Source organism: Stegostoma tigrinum, chromosome 6, assembly GCF_030684315.1.
Source record: "Stegostoma tigrinum isolate sSteTig4 chromosome 6, sSteTig4.hap1, whole genome shotgun sequence".
Taxonomy (NCBI): domain Eukaryota; kingdom Metazoa; phylum Chordata; class Chondrichthyes; order Orectolobiformes; family Stegostomatidae; genus Stegostoma; species Stegostoma tigrinum.
In genome coordinates, this window is record NC_081359.1 from 84,505,444 (window position 1) to 84,520,527 (window position 15,084).

The following is a 15,084-nucleotide window of genomic DNA, read 5'->3' on the forward strand; positions in this document are numbered from 1 at the left end:
AAAAGGGAAACATTTAGTAAATGATTATTTGCTGTTCATGCATAACAGTAAACTAATTCAAAATCCACACTGTTGTAATTAGATATAATAAATTATAGTTTTTTTTTACTTCTCAGGTGAATGACCGCACTATTTAGTACCGCTTTGGGCACACTGTGTTAATAGCCAGAATTAATTGCCAATCTTCCTAATTTTTCACTTGTGTTGGGAATGATCCTTTTATTAATATAACTTTACATTTTCACAGGCATACAACTTGGCTAGTGAAAACATCTCAGTCCTTTTCACAAATATTTATCTATTTAGTTTTAAATGGCATGGCATGCAGCAGGCCTTTTAAAAATATCATGTAAACAAAATAGAAAAGGGCACTACATTTTCTAAACTTCCTCACATAAATTTAACAGTACCTTTATTCTCTACCTGTTAAATAATCTATTATACTGTTATTCAAAATTTAGGATTACTTTAAGGTTTCAAACCCTCCCATTGCATTCAATTTCAGAGAAATTTTAAGGTTATGCTCCCCAGAATTTTTAATTGTCAATATTTTTCCAACAATTCTGGAACATTCACCAGAACAGTCAATCATTCTGTAGATGATTGTAGATCATTTCTTAAAATCTAAGCTATTCTACATATGCGTGACTGGCTTATGCCGCATTGTACTTTTGTTTCAAAATCTGTCCACAGGACGTGGCACCCAACATTTCTTTTTCATTCTGAATTGCTCTGGTTAAGGTGGCCATCTGCTTTACCTATGGGATGTTGGTACATCGACTGACCATGCTCTTAGGATTTTTACCAGCAATACTAACAGAATAGCAATGTTGGTCTAACCGAGGGTGTGTGGCTTAGTGGGAAACTTGCAACTGGTTGCATGGCTATGTAGATGCTTCCCTGACCTTCGGGACAAGACAGGTCACAGATTTAGAAGGTGATGTTGGAGTTGATTTGGTGAGTTATCACAATGCATCTTACAGATGGTACACCTTATTTCCACTATGCATCAGTGATGAAGGAAGTGGGTGTTGTGCATCATGGTTGGGATGCCAATCAAATGGACTGCTTTGTTCTCAATCGTGTTATTGAGCTGTGCCCATTCAGCAAGGGAACACTTTTCCGTCACACTCCTGTCTTGTGTCTTAAAGATGTTGGGCTGGCTTTGGGGAGTCAGGAAGTGAGCTACTCATGGCAGAATAACCTGTTCTTCTAGCCACAGTGTTTATATTGCTGGTCAGTTCAATTTCTGGTCAACAGTGATCCCCAGGATATTAATAGTGGGGGAATTAAGCAATGGGAATCAAATGTCATGGTAAAAATAGATGAAGAATGTTGGATCAGCCATAACCCTATTTAATAGTAGAGCATACTTGAAAATTGAAATGGCCTACTCTTGCTCCTACTTCTTTTGGTCTTATTTCTATTAAACATCAAGGAAATATGATCACTGCCTAGCACCTGCATGGTAAGGGTGTTATTTGTCATTACCAGCCAAGACTGAATGGTCTCGAGAGCCACGGGCACGGTGAGAACCTTGTGACAGGCAGTCAGTATCACTGAGAGAAGCAGGTGAGGGACGGGCACGGTGACAGGCAGTCAGCATCCACAAAGGAGCAGGTATGATAACACCCCTGTGACAGGCAGTCAGTATCACTGAGAGAATTGGACAAGGTGAGGACCCTGTCACACTTATTTGGGATCTGATTCAAAGGTGGTGGGACTATACCACTGTGTTTTTTGTATTCGGAAAAAATGAAGGCCAACATTCTCTCCAGACTTTGTTACTGTCTTAGATGAGTCATCTGTCTAGCAAAATAATTAGGCCACCACAACCACCATATAACCCTAATGCCTTAGAATTTAATAAGTCTAATTTTAAGTTAAATTGATGTAACAATCATTAGTAAGTTATTACTTTGTGTGATTTTAAGTTAATTGAAACATTTGTCTGGCTCTCTTGACTGCTTCTAATTATGATTTAATATATTTTGCTGAGTCAATAAAAAATTCTCTTATCCTGTTTTCTAGCCATGAAATACTATTCCAAATGCAACTCGCCAAAATTGATATAATTACAAATGGCAGAATACCATACTAATTATAGCTATAGCTATTGTGGTGCAGTTGCATCCTGCCCTTCATTACATACAAACATTTCAGACATCACCATATAAATTGAGTCAGGCCAAAGGGAAGTCCAGAAATTGAATCCAGGTAAATAAGCTTAACTAAATTAATTATTGATTTATTACCCCATCAGTGTCATCCCTCACATGGGATCAGTAATCATCTATGACAGCATTAAAACAGCCAATATTATCCACTCTCTCCAAAATCTCTGAACTCACTTAAATCAATGAATTATACATTGAATTATTTTACAATTATTAAAGTTTTGCAGGATTATAGAAAAGTTCTGTGTAAGATGTAATGTAAAATTCTTCCACAATAATAATCACTTTCAAATGCAGTCATTGAGTAGGGAATATACTTGTCCTTTAAGTTGCTGTCGTGAGAAAGTCCCCTCCAGCAGTTTTCAAAACAAATCATATATTCTAATTTTATATTTTACCAATAAAGTGCGGTACCATCTATGTTTGCTGAGTGCAAAGGGAAGCCACACTCATATTGTCAGACTGCAGCATTGTAAGAATGAGAAGATCAGTACTTTCTGCAGATGTATTCAAATACTCCTTGGATTAGAATTGATAGTGACACAAGAACAGCCTAATGAAGACTTGCAAACCGATTGTTCCATCTGCCTGTATACAGAGACACCTGGCCTTCTGCAGCAGATTTGCTGAGACTGTAACTCAGCTGAGTTATCACTCAGCAGTGTTCTGTATTGGTATCCAAATAAAATGCATCCATGCATCGTCCAGTTTCAGAGTACTCTAATGTGGTGGAAAGGAACGCAATTAGACTGTGTAAGTCAGTGCCTTCAAGGAATGTTAAGAGTAGTATTTTACAAGACAATATAAAAATGTGGAATGAAGGAATCTCCTCTCAAGTGATCAAACTTTTTCTTCTTATAAACTATACATAATTTGCCAGACTTTTGTACCACACCTTTAACAATTAATCTTTTAATGCGGTGAACAATGAAACTTGGGTGAGGTTTACTGTCTAGTTCTACCCAAGCATCTAAGGGTAAAGATATATTAACAGGAAAGTTGGGCTGACATTTACAGCAAGCCGTGTTCACTCCCATAATTCCAAAGTCCCAACTAAAAGGCGAGTGACAAGCCCATTCTGATGTTTGCCTTGCAGCAATTTAACTGTGCTCATGATTGTTGTGAATGCCTAGGAACAGCTCCATTACTTTGAGGTAGCATGTTCCTTGCACTGCACGTCATCATTAATCTATTAACAATTATCATCAATCCGGAACATTCTTATGGCTCACCACGCCTTCATACATCTTGCACTGCTGCAAGCCTCACACTCACATCACAGTTTGCGCCCACTGCCTGGTATTGAACCATGGCAGACACATCAAAACAAAATGTACAAAGCCATTGATACACTTTCCTCTCTCTGACAGAACAGAGTAATATGCAATCAGAAGTAGGAGCAGCTAATCAGAGAGGATGAGATATGCCTTTTGTCCTAAATCCTATGCTGGCTATTATTGGGATGCTGATTACCGATGCTATGACCATGGGAGTGGATGAATTTACAGACAGTGTCATCGTGCCTAATTTTCCTCCTTGTATCACATACATTTCTCATTTTACAAGCTGCTTGTGGTTGAAAGAATGTATCTCCTACTCTTGCCCCTCTTTGTAATACAATCTTACTATTTTTGCTTTTCTCCTTGCAGAGATTCAAGAATGCAGCCTAGACAGCAATGGATAAACAACAAGAAGAGAATGAGGCTGAAGATACACTATGAGTGGACTCCTCCGCATCCCTGAATGATGTGGATCATCGAAAGAAACTTGGGAAAATCAAGTTAAAAAATCCAGTGGAAGCTTCTTCATGTCAAGAGCAAACAGTTAGGGGTGGCACACTGGCTCTCTCAGTCCAACAATGTGCAGGTGTGGGGTGGATTGACCATGCTAAGTTATCCATAGTGTCCAGGGATGTGTAGGTTAGACGGATCGGTCATGGGAAATGCTGGGTTACAAGGCTGGGGTAGGGGGACAGGTCTGCATGGAATACTTTTCTGAGGGTCGTGTTGACTTGATTGTGGGAGGAAACCCATATTGACATGGGGAAAATGTGCAAACTTTACAAAAACAATTGCCAAAGGGTGGAAGAGAACCCAGGTCACTGGCTTTGTGAGGCAGCAATGCTAACTACTGAGTCACCAGTGACAGGTGATCTCTTTGAAGTCCAGTAGTGGGGGTCCTTCTAGCATTGGGTTTGACATTTTTGGAGTCAAATAGTCATGCTCTGCATATTTGCTACAGCCATTCACTAATTCCATCATCAATAGAACATCTAACATAACTTTCCTGAAAAGTGTGGCAGGCAAAGAATTGTTTTCCCCCTATATGGGACTCCATAAATCTATGTTTCAAACAACAGGCGCTACCATCTCAATAATGTATCATTAAACATTTAGGGTGCATGCAAATTCTTCACATTAATGGATTTCTGGCTAATATTGGCAGACACTCACTTTTGCAGAGTCAGAAATATTGTCCCAATATGGTGATGGAAATTCCTGATGACCCATCAGTATCTGATCAAACAGAACGTCCTGATCATTGCTGTGCCTGTAAATAAAAAAACTTTCATTTTAATTACTGACACTTTTTATGACCTTTGTGAAAAAAAATTAAGCAAATTATGTAACAAAATAGACAGAAGGACGCTTGTAACCTGCATGGAATACCTGCTTGTGTACTCGTGAGTGAGAAATCTGCTTAGTCTCCTCGCTAGAAAACCAGGGTGACCTGTCTGCTCCATTCGGGGTGCAAGGAGGACTCTAAATGCCCCAATGTGGGGGCAATTAGATGGATGAATAGGAAGCTAGAGGGACTCCTTTGAATCCAAATCCTTTGTCTCTGGCCATACTGACGCCCACGGCCCCCACCCACACCGAGTGCCCCCCCCACCCACAACGCCCCCAACAGGCCTGCAACTGGTTTAGAAACTTGCCCTGCCTTACCTATAGGCTCTTAATCTGATTGAAATATGATCAGGTGGGTCAACTCAACGGTGGAGATGGCATGTTAGTCTCCACCTAACAAACCTGCCCTCACAATTGGATGAGATGAGGGGAAAATAATGTCTGTCTGTCTGAGCACTTTTACAATCATATCTGTTGCCACGGTAACATGGTAAGTGTAGCATTTCTGATTTATGGAGTAAAAAAAGTTGCAAGATTTGTAATAATGGTTCTCATGTCTAAAAAAAAGTTTTCAAAGCAAAGGAAAATAGACATCATGTAAAAGGCAAAACTGCTCAGAAGGAATGAAAAGGTAGATAGCCAAAAACATAGTTGAACTAAAAGCTGTAAGAGGACTTTTGAGAGAAAGAGAGAACATTTTGAGGATTGTTTATAGAGAGGGCTTTCTAAAGGGCAGAAACATGTGGTTCCAGGCAGCAGAGTGAAACAAAGGTAAATTTGTGTCTGAATGTGGAGGGTGTGCCAGGAGGTATGAACCTCCTGAAGAGATGACCAAATTGAATGTGTCGAGATCAGTTCAGACTTGAAGATGTTGGCAAAAATCTTGAAAGCAATGTGTTTGTTCATGGAGGGATAGTGGAGTTTGGGGAAAATATAGGTGTGTCCTACAAGTTATGTTGTTGATAAGGGCATAGCTGCCATAATCTAAAGTTTGTAATGGACAGAAATGAATAAAACTTGAAGAGACTGTTAGAGAAAGCAAGATGCGATGTGACTTGGAGATAATAGGACTGCAGGTGCTGGAAGCCACAGTCTATAGGTATGAGGCTGGAAAAGCACAGCAGGTCAGACAGCATCCAAGAAGCAGGTAATTCAGTGTTTCAGGCCAAAATTCTTCATCAGGGCGAAGGGTTTTGGCCTGAAGTGTTGTCTTAGCTGCTCCTCGGATGCTGTCTGACCTGCTGTGCTTTTCTAACTTCACACCTATAGATCCAGGAGCAATGTGATTTGGCAACAATGCAGGAGAAGTAATGTTCCATTTATGCTGTTTTAGTAGCCTGTTATAAAAGCAAGAAAACATAGATCAAGGCAACTCATTTCAAGAAATCTGGTTTCGATGCATGAAAGGAAAGGTCATGAAATAATTGGAATAGTATAGTATGGAGGGCATTGAAAGCAAGTTTATGAGTTATGCAAGGATATTAACAAACTACTTAAATATTTCCAACTATATTTTGGATGGATTCTGAGACAGTTGATCTGATGAGGAATTGCAATGTCAGTGCTTTAAAAATGCAACAAAAAGAAAGTGAATCTGTATTTGAAGATTTAACTTTGAAAATGACTTTTATCTCTATTCATAACAGCTCTAGCTCTTTGGTGCAGTCATGAAACAGATCACAAAGGTATTTTTCAGTCACTCTTCTTCAGTCAATCACTTCCTTAATTCATAGCATATTTTGCTGCCAGGATTTCATTGTGATATTTTTCTACGAGAAAAAGAAGAGCCTTTAACAACCGTTTGGGTCTGAAACACTTTCTTAAAAACAGCTGAGTAAAATTTTCAAGATTAATGTTAATCATTTTTAAATATAAGATTCAAAATTGCATAAAAGGTGGAATTTGGAAGGAATTAGATTGATCTAAATGCCACTGCTGTCTCAGTGCATTATTGCACATGATGGAATAGTCAAAGAAAGCATGAAAGCTCTTGGGTTTGATCCCTGATTTGTGATGAGTTAGCTGATCTCAGCTGGGGTGGTAGTAGGTTCTACTTTTGAACTCAATGATCCCATGCTTAAGAGGATGAATTACGCAGAGTGAATTTCAATGACCTGGAAACTGTGCAATTCAGGCTTGATTGGGCTGAAATGTAATTTAAAGGGCACCCACTGTCTAGATTCACACAAAGTTAGCTGGTTATCATGCAACACTCTGTTACAGTTTGAACCTTTAAAAAGAGGAGAAAATACTATATGATCATGTTGTACAATTGATAGACAGTCAAAAGTGATGCTTTTAGGAATAAAAAGGAATCTGGTAACAACGAGTATGAAAAATGAAAAGTAGATTTCTACATGCTTTTCATTGTTGTTTTGCAGGCAAGCAGAGCAGTCACATTGCATGGTGCTCAGTCTCAAACAGCAGTAAGACAAAATGGCCTGTTGATTTGTTGCTGGAACTATTAGTTGAGCAATATATGTTGGTTAGAATTTTGTGTCGCAGTTTAATATCACATCTGAAAACAGGAATTCTGACCTTTTTGGTCCAGCACTGGAGTATTAGCCCTGATTTTGTGCTTATGTGTAAGCCAAAGCACACCAAAGTACGCTGATTGTCAGAAAGAAGCAAAGTTAATACCATTACCAGTTCCTAATTGATAGTAGTTTATTTCTTGTCATTCCATTTTAATATCATGCAATTAAATAAAGTTTCCAGAGAAGTCACATTGGAATTAAAACATTAGTGCTATTTCTCTGTCCATAAATACTATAAGACCCACTTGTCTTTCTTCATCGCACACTGTTTTTATTTAATATTTAAAGCTTGACATTAAAAAACCACTGGAAAGCTATAATAACTGTCTCAATCTTTTAATGATCACTGATATCTTTTTAAGTATGTTTAATAATAAAAATACAGCTCCAGGATCTGTAATTAGAACTACAAAATACTTTGACATACAGCTTAATTGATCATTGGCAATTAAGATGTTGATTGAAACTTATAGACTACGATTATTAAAAAAAGTAAACAATTTGTCATTTATATAAATTATTTGGATGACAATTTAGGAGGCATGGTTAGTACATTTGCGCTTGACACAAAAATTGGTGGTGTAGTGGACAGTGAAGAAGGTTATCTAAGATTACAAAGAGATCTAGATCAATTGAGTCAATGGGCTGAGGCATGCCAGATGGGGGTTAATTTCGATAAATATGGGATATTGCATTTTGTAAAACAAACAAGGGCAGACCTGAGTAGTGTTGTAGAACAGAGAGACCTAGGCCCTAGAGGTTCAGGTATATAATTCTTTGACATTTGTGTCACATATTGACAGGGTGGTTAAAAAGGCAGTTAGTATGCTTGCCTTCATTGCTCAGACCTTCAAATGTAGGACTTGGGATGACTTGTTGAGGCTGTACAGGATGCTGGTGAGACCTCTTCTGAAGTACTGTATATAGTTCTGATTGCTATCCTACAGGAAGGATGTTATTAAATTGGAGAGGGCTCAGAAAAGATTTTATGAGGATGTTTCGTGAATTGAGGGCTTGAGTTATAAAGATAGCCTAGGATATTTTTCACTGCGGCATAGGACGTTAAGAAGTGACCTTATAGAGGTTTATAAAATCGTGAGGGGCATAGATAAAGTGAATAGCAAGGGTCTTTTCCCAAGGTAGGGAGCATATTTTTAAGGAGAGAGAGGAAAGATTTAAAAGGACATGGAACAGCTTTTTTACATAGAGAGTGGTTCGTATGTGGAATGAACCACCAGGGGAAGTGGTGAGTGCAAATATCATTACAACATTGAAAAAACAATAAACAACATGAATAGCATGGACTAGTTGGACCGAGGGGTCTCTTTCCTTGCTGTATGACTCGACGAGTCTATGACTCTGATTACATTGTATTTAAGGCAGTATTCTTCAGACCTGGTGTAACAGGAAAACAAAGTAGGAATGAAAAGAAAGAATTGTAGAATGAAATAGCAGAGGAGACCATTCAGTTCACAGTGTCTGTTCTAGAAAATAGTTCAGTTTAATGCATGATTTAATGTATGATTTAACTCGAGTGGACCGAGAGCAGCCACTTGCAGATAAAACTGTGGCAGAGCTGGGCAATCAAGGAGGAAATAACAAGATAATAAAATGTGAAGCTGGATGAACACAGCAGGCCAAGCAGCATCTCAGGAGCACAAAAGCTGACGTTTCGGGCCAAGACCCTTCATCAGAGCCCTCATCAGTGCTCCTGAGATGCTGCTTGGCCTGCTGTGTTCATCCAGCTTCACACTTTATTATCTTGGATTCTCCAGCATCTGCAGTTCCCATTATCTCTGAGGAAATAACAAGAGCCAGGGCAGATCTGTTCCTGTGAATAGAATGAGTGGGACCACAAGATAAAGGGCCATTTGGCAAGTACGTTCAGCCATTCAATTAAATCATGGTCGATCTGATAATACTCAAATCCACTTTCTTGTCTTGTCCTGTGACCCTTGATTCTCGTACTTATTTAAAATCTGTCTATCTCAGCTTTGAATATATCTAATGACCCGACCTCAATAGCCCTCTGCAGTGACGAATTCTACAGATTGACAACTTTCAGAAAACAATTATGCCCATCTTTGTCCTAACACGGTGACCCTTTACTGTAAGATTATGCCCTCTAGTCCTAGACTCTTCCACAAGGGGAAGTTATCTTACTGTATTCACCACAAGAATCTTGAATATTTCTAGAAGATTTCCTGTCTTCTAAACTCCAATGAACACAAGCCCAACCTGTTCAACTTCTCCTCATAAAATGGTCCCTCCATAATTGGGATTAATCAACTGAATTTTCTCTGGATTGCCTCCAAAAACTAATATATCTTTCCTTAGATAAGGGGACTAAAACTGTTCAGAGTATTCTAGCTGTGGTCTGACTTGTGTTTTCTATCATTTTAGCAAGGCTTACTTACATTTTTGCTCTACTCCCTTTGAAATAAAGGCAAATAGTGCATTTGCCTTCCCTATTACTTGCTGAACCTTTTGTGATTCATACATGAGGACTACCCCCGACCCCAAATCCCTCAGTGCTGAAACTTTCTGCAATGGTCCTCCATTTGAATAATATTCAGCTCCTCTATTCTTGCTGCCAAAATGCATAACCTCACATTTCCCCACATTATATTCCATCTGCCAAGCTTTTGTCCATGCACTTAATCTATTCATGTCCCTCTGCAGACTGTGTGTCGTCCTCACCACTTGCCATCCCACCAATCATCTGCAAACTTAGCTTTAGTAAATTTACTTCCTTCATCCAAGTCATTAATATATAGTAAATAATTGTGGCCTCAGCACTGATCACTGTGGTACACCACTAATTAAAGATTTTTACCCTGAAACTACCTGCTTTATGCCAATTCTATCTTCTATTAGTTAGTCAGCACACCATGCAAGCTAATACAACACCAAGACTGGAGAATCCTGATGTCAAGGGCCCTAAAGTTTAGAATTAAAACAAATAGCTTAAGGCAGATACCGAGGGTTCAATACTACAGAACCCCCAGATAAGTATAAGTGAAGGGAGGATATTAAAAAAGGAAATTAGGCAGGCTAAGACTATGCATGAGAAAGCAGTGGTATAAAGAGTAAAGGGAACACTGAGTTTTCTTTTAAATATATAGAAAACGAGAGAAAAGTTAGGGAAGGATTAGAGCCTATTAGAAACTATAGAGGTAACACGTGTGTGTGGGCCCAGAAGGAGTGGCAGAGCCCTCAATGAATACTCTGTAATTGTCTTTTCACAATGAAAAAGGATGATGCAGAAGGTGGAGGGCTATGAGGTATTGGAGAAATTAACAGAGAGAGAGAAAGGCATAACGGGTTTAGTTGCTCGATTAACACAATGGATCAGATGAAATGCAGGTCATGGTTCTTTAGAGAAGCAAGGGAAAAGATATCAAGGGCCTGCCAATAGTTACAGATCTGTTCTGGCCAAATAGGAGGTGCCAGAAGGCCTAACAAGTTTGTTCCATTATTAAAAAGGAGAAAGGAATAGACTCGAAAATTATAGGACATCAAGTCGAACCTCAGTTTTGGGGAAGTTATTAGAAAGACTTCTGAAGGACAGAATGTATTTGTTCATGAAAAGACATGGATTAATCCAGGATAAGTCATCTTGGGATTGTTAAGAAAAAGTCATGTTTGAAAATTTTGGTCAAGGTTTCCATCAACGAGGAGTGTTGATGAGATAAATGCATTTGATATGGTCTGCACAGACATTTTCAAAGCTTTTGATAAGGACCCTAGTAGCAGCCTCATCTCAAAAGTAAGAGTCCATCGGATCCATGGCAAAGTGGCATGTTGGATTCAAAACTGACTGAGAGATAGAACATGGAGGGCAATGATAAAGGGATGTTTCTGTTTTTGAAAGTTTGTTTTCAGCAGGATACCACAGGATTCAGTAATGGAGCCTTTGTTGTTTGTGGTGTATATCAATAATTTGGATTTAAATGTAAAGAAGTTTGTAGACGGCCTGGAAATTGTTAGGGTGGTAAGTAATGAGAAGAAAACTGTAAACTGCAAGAGGATATTAATAGATTGGTCAGATGTAAACAGCAATGCCAAATATAATTCATTCCAGTAAAAATTGATTTAATGCACTTAGGGATAGCAAACAAGGCAAGGAATTACATTACTGTAGGACTGAGGAAAGTCATGATCATAGGGATGCATATCCACAAATCCCTGAAGATAGCATGGGGATGTAGATAAGATAGTTAAGGAGGTATATGAAGTACTTGCCTTTTTTCAATAAAGGCATTGAATAGAAGAGCAGGTACATTATTCTGTCACTGTTCAAAACACTGGTTAGGCCACAACTGAAGTCCTGCACTTAGTTCTGGTCACCATCTAACAGGGAAGATATAATTGCACTGGAGAGGGTACAGAGGTGATTTGCTGCCTGGGCTAGAGATGAAGAAGGATTGGACAGGCTAGGTATGTTTTCCTTGGAGCACCAAATGTTGACAGGGCAACAGGGGTGGACAATTATAAGGATAATGGATAGGAAGGCACTTTTTCTGATAGTAGAGGGTCAGTAACTAGGGAATATGGATTTACGGGAAGAGGCTAAGGCTTAGAGGAGAGTTTAGAAATTTTTTTTTCACTCAGTGTATGGTGGGAGTCTGGAAATTGCTGCTTGAAAGGATGTTTGAATCAGAAACATTTAAACCATTAAAAACATGTTCCCGTAGCTTCCATAGCTATGTATTAATGAAAAATTGGATTAGCATACTGAGATCTTTGTTGACTGGTATGAATACGATGAGCTGAAAGGTCTCTTTTTATGCTGAATATATCCATCAGTCAAGGAATATGCTGCAGATTGTAACTATTTGAAATATTTAATTTGCCCAATATGGACCACATTAACTAGTAAATGTAATTTGTTTTATGGGACTACTTAGATATTATACTAAGAAAAGTGAACATTTCCATGGAATGTATATGTAGGGATGTAGGGTCGCATAGCAAAAGTCCTGTTCATTGATTTTTTTTTCCTCTTCTTTTCAATTTGTACCCACTGAGCCTGAGACAGAAAGGGGGAGGTCTGTTGAAGTCAATTTGAGATCAGTCAGTGCAATGTATCAATATAATGGTCCTGGTGATTCTCTTGTTGACTTGTTTGTCCTTTCCTACAAAGAAGTGTTTCATTTCTGTTTTCTCTATGGATGCTGCCAGCATGTTTCCAGTATCTTCTCATTTTGCTTTGTTTCTGTATTGTATTTGCCTACAGTGACCTCGGTAAGATTAGAACCCGATTACTGGATTAATCCTTAGGTACAGAATATCTTTGAATAACATTTAGTAGGCTATCATAAATCAATAAACTGCACAGCAAAATAGCTTGCAAACAGTCTATGATGGCTACGCACTAACGAACACACTGATAGGTATCTGAAGCCTAGCATCTTATATATTATGAGTAAGCCAAACTTCAGACTTAGCCATGCAGAAAGGTCTACTTGTCCTAAATTCTATTTGTATTAGAAAATTTAAGACACTGCTGAATTCAGTTAATCAATTCACTGAGGCATTCAGACTACAGTGCTTTGGTATTGCACTCTGATGGAATACAGGGTTTTATGATTAGGTGGTTGCCATTGCTAAGGCTGTAATAGAAGGTGTTACAGATACTTGATGGTAATTGATTATCTCTTTCAGCTCATCATTTATAATACTATTTATCTCATCATCAGCCAATCCCAGTTGACCTTTACTCATATGAACTTTGGTTGAACCTGTGAATAATTATTTGAAGATGATGAATAATCACTCAGCGTTAAGTGATTATTCATAGCTGTTCCAGAAGAATTTGGGGAGCTATCAGGCCAAGTGAGAGAGATAAATTCATACTTGACTGAGATAATAAGACATTGACAGTATATTCACAAATACTTACCAACTTGATATATTCACAGCCTTTTGAAAACTTGAATTATTTGAATATAATGTTATTTTTGAGATAGAATTTTAAATTAACTTAATATACATAAGTACTTGCATGGATGAAAGCAGCTAATAAGGCTAGAAACTACAGTTGGATTATTAATAAATCAATTTTTAAAACATCTGTATGACAATTTATCTCCATTGTATTTTAATAGACATTTCACTGTCTACTTTAATTCCCAGCCCTGAACTTTCACTTTTCTCTAATTTTTCTCCTATCTTTCCTTATGGTCTTTCCAAGTAGATCTTGTTATGTACCCATTTCCTGCTTTTTTCCCATAAAACTGTTGACTACCCAACTTCTCTCTGGCCCCATACCAGCTGGTACTGTCAGTCCCAAACCTGCTGTCAAAATCTACTTAAGAAAATCCACCATGGGCACATCTGTCCAACAACAATTACTTGCATTTCTAAAATGTGTTTAAGACTGTAAAATGCCCCATCATACCTCACAGGAGCATTCTAGCACAATATTTGATATTAGCCTACATAAAGAGGTAGTTTAAATGGAGACCAAAAGCTTGATCGAAGAGATAGATTTCAGGCAGTGACAGTGAGCCTTTTGCCTATGCTACAACACTGAAATGGCTCAGATAAGTCATAAATGATTGCTTTTGAGATGTGATCAATTTGCACTATCCTTTTTTGTTCCTTTTGATCCATCCACAGCTAGTGACAGAGATCACCACAGCATTTGCCTCTACCAGGTCTTTTCTGTTGCCCCACTAGGCTGCCTCGTTCTGCCCTTAACCATTCAACTGCTGCCAGAGAATCGCCTATAATGTGTTCTCTTCTTGTCCCCACACCATCACCTCTGGATGACTTACACTTGGCTTCCTCCAAGTTCTCAGCTACGTTTTAACTCCTGATGACACTATCTGAAGGAGCAGGCAGGTTCTATTGCATACTGCTTCTCTTGGTCTCTGTGCTTCCTTAGCATTGTAAAACCGTTCATTTGATATCCAGTTCTGGAGATGCCACTATTTCTTTAATTAAATTTGGATCGGAAATTGGCTTGCTGAAAGATTGGATCAGAAATTGGCTTGCTGAAAGATTGGATCAGAAATTGGCTTGCTGAAAGAAGACAGAGGGTGGTAGTTGTTGGGAAATGTTCAACCTGGAGACCAGTTACTAGTAGTGTACTGCAAGGGCCGGTGTTGGGTCCACTGCTGTTTGTCATTTTTATAAATGACCTGGATGAGGGCGTAGAAGGATCGGTTAGTAAATTTGCAGACGACACTAAGTTTGGTGGAGTTGTGGATAGTGACGAAGGATGTTGTAGGTTGCAGAGAGACATAGATAAGCTGCAGAGCTGGGCTGAGAGGTGGCAAATGGAGTTTAATGCAGACAAGTGTGAGGTGATGCACTTTGGTAGGAGTAACCAGAAGGCAAAGTACAGGGCTAATGGTAAGATTCTTAGTAGTGTAGATGAGCAGAGAGATCTCGGTGTCCATGTACACAGATCCTTGAAAGTTGCCACCCAGGTTGACAGGGCTGTTAAGAAGGCATACAGTGTTTTAGCTTTTATTAATAGAGGGATCGAGTTCTGGAACCAAGAGGTTATGGTGAAGCTGTACAAAACTCTGGTGTGGCCGCACTTGGAGCATTGTGTACAGTTCTGGTCACCGCATTATAAGAAGGATGTGGAAGCTTTGGAAAGGGTGCAGAGGAGATTTACTTGGATGTTGCCTGGTATGGAGGGAAGGTCTTAGGAGGAAAGGCTGAGGGACTTGAGGCTGTTTTCGTTAGAGAGGAGAAGGTTGAGAGGTGACTTAATTGAAACATATA

At 38.8% G+C, this 15,084-nt stretch overlaps 1 protein-coding gene across 4 annotated transcripts in view; it reads right to left on the minus strand.

The window, feature by feature from the left end:
* Positions 1–15,084, minus strand: part of dclk1a (doublecortin-like kinase 1a) — a 336,010-nt gene that overhangs the window by 44,125 nt on the left and 276,801 nt on the right. For all 4 annotated transcript variants that reach the window (XM_048532917.2, XM_048532921.2, XM_048532918.2 and 1 more), the window contains one exon: positions 4,631–4,727. In XM_048532917.2, coding sequence (XP_048388874.1) covers positions 4,631–4,727 — 97 coding nt within the window. The remainder of the gene's footprint in view (positions 1–4,630; positions 4,728–15,084) is intronic.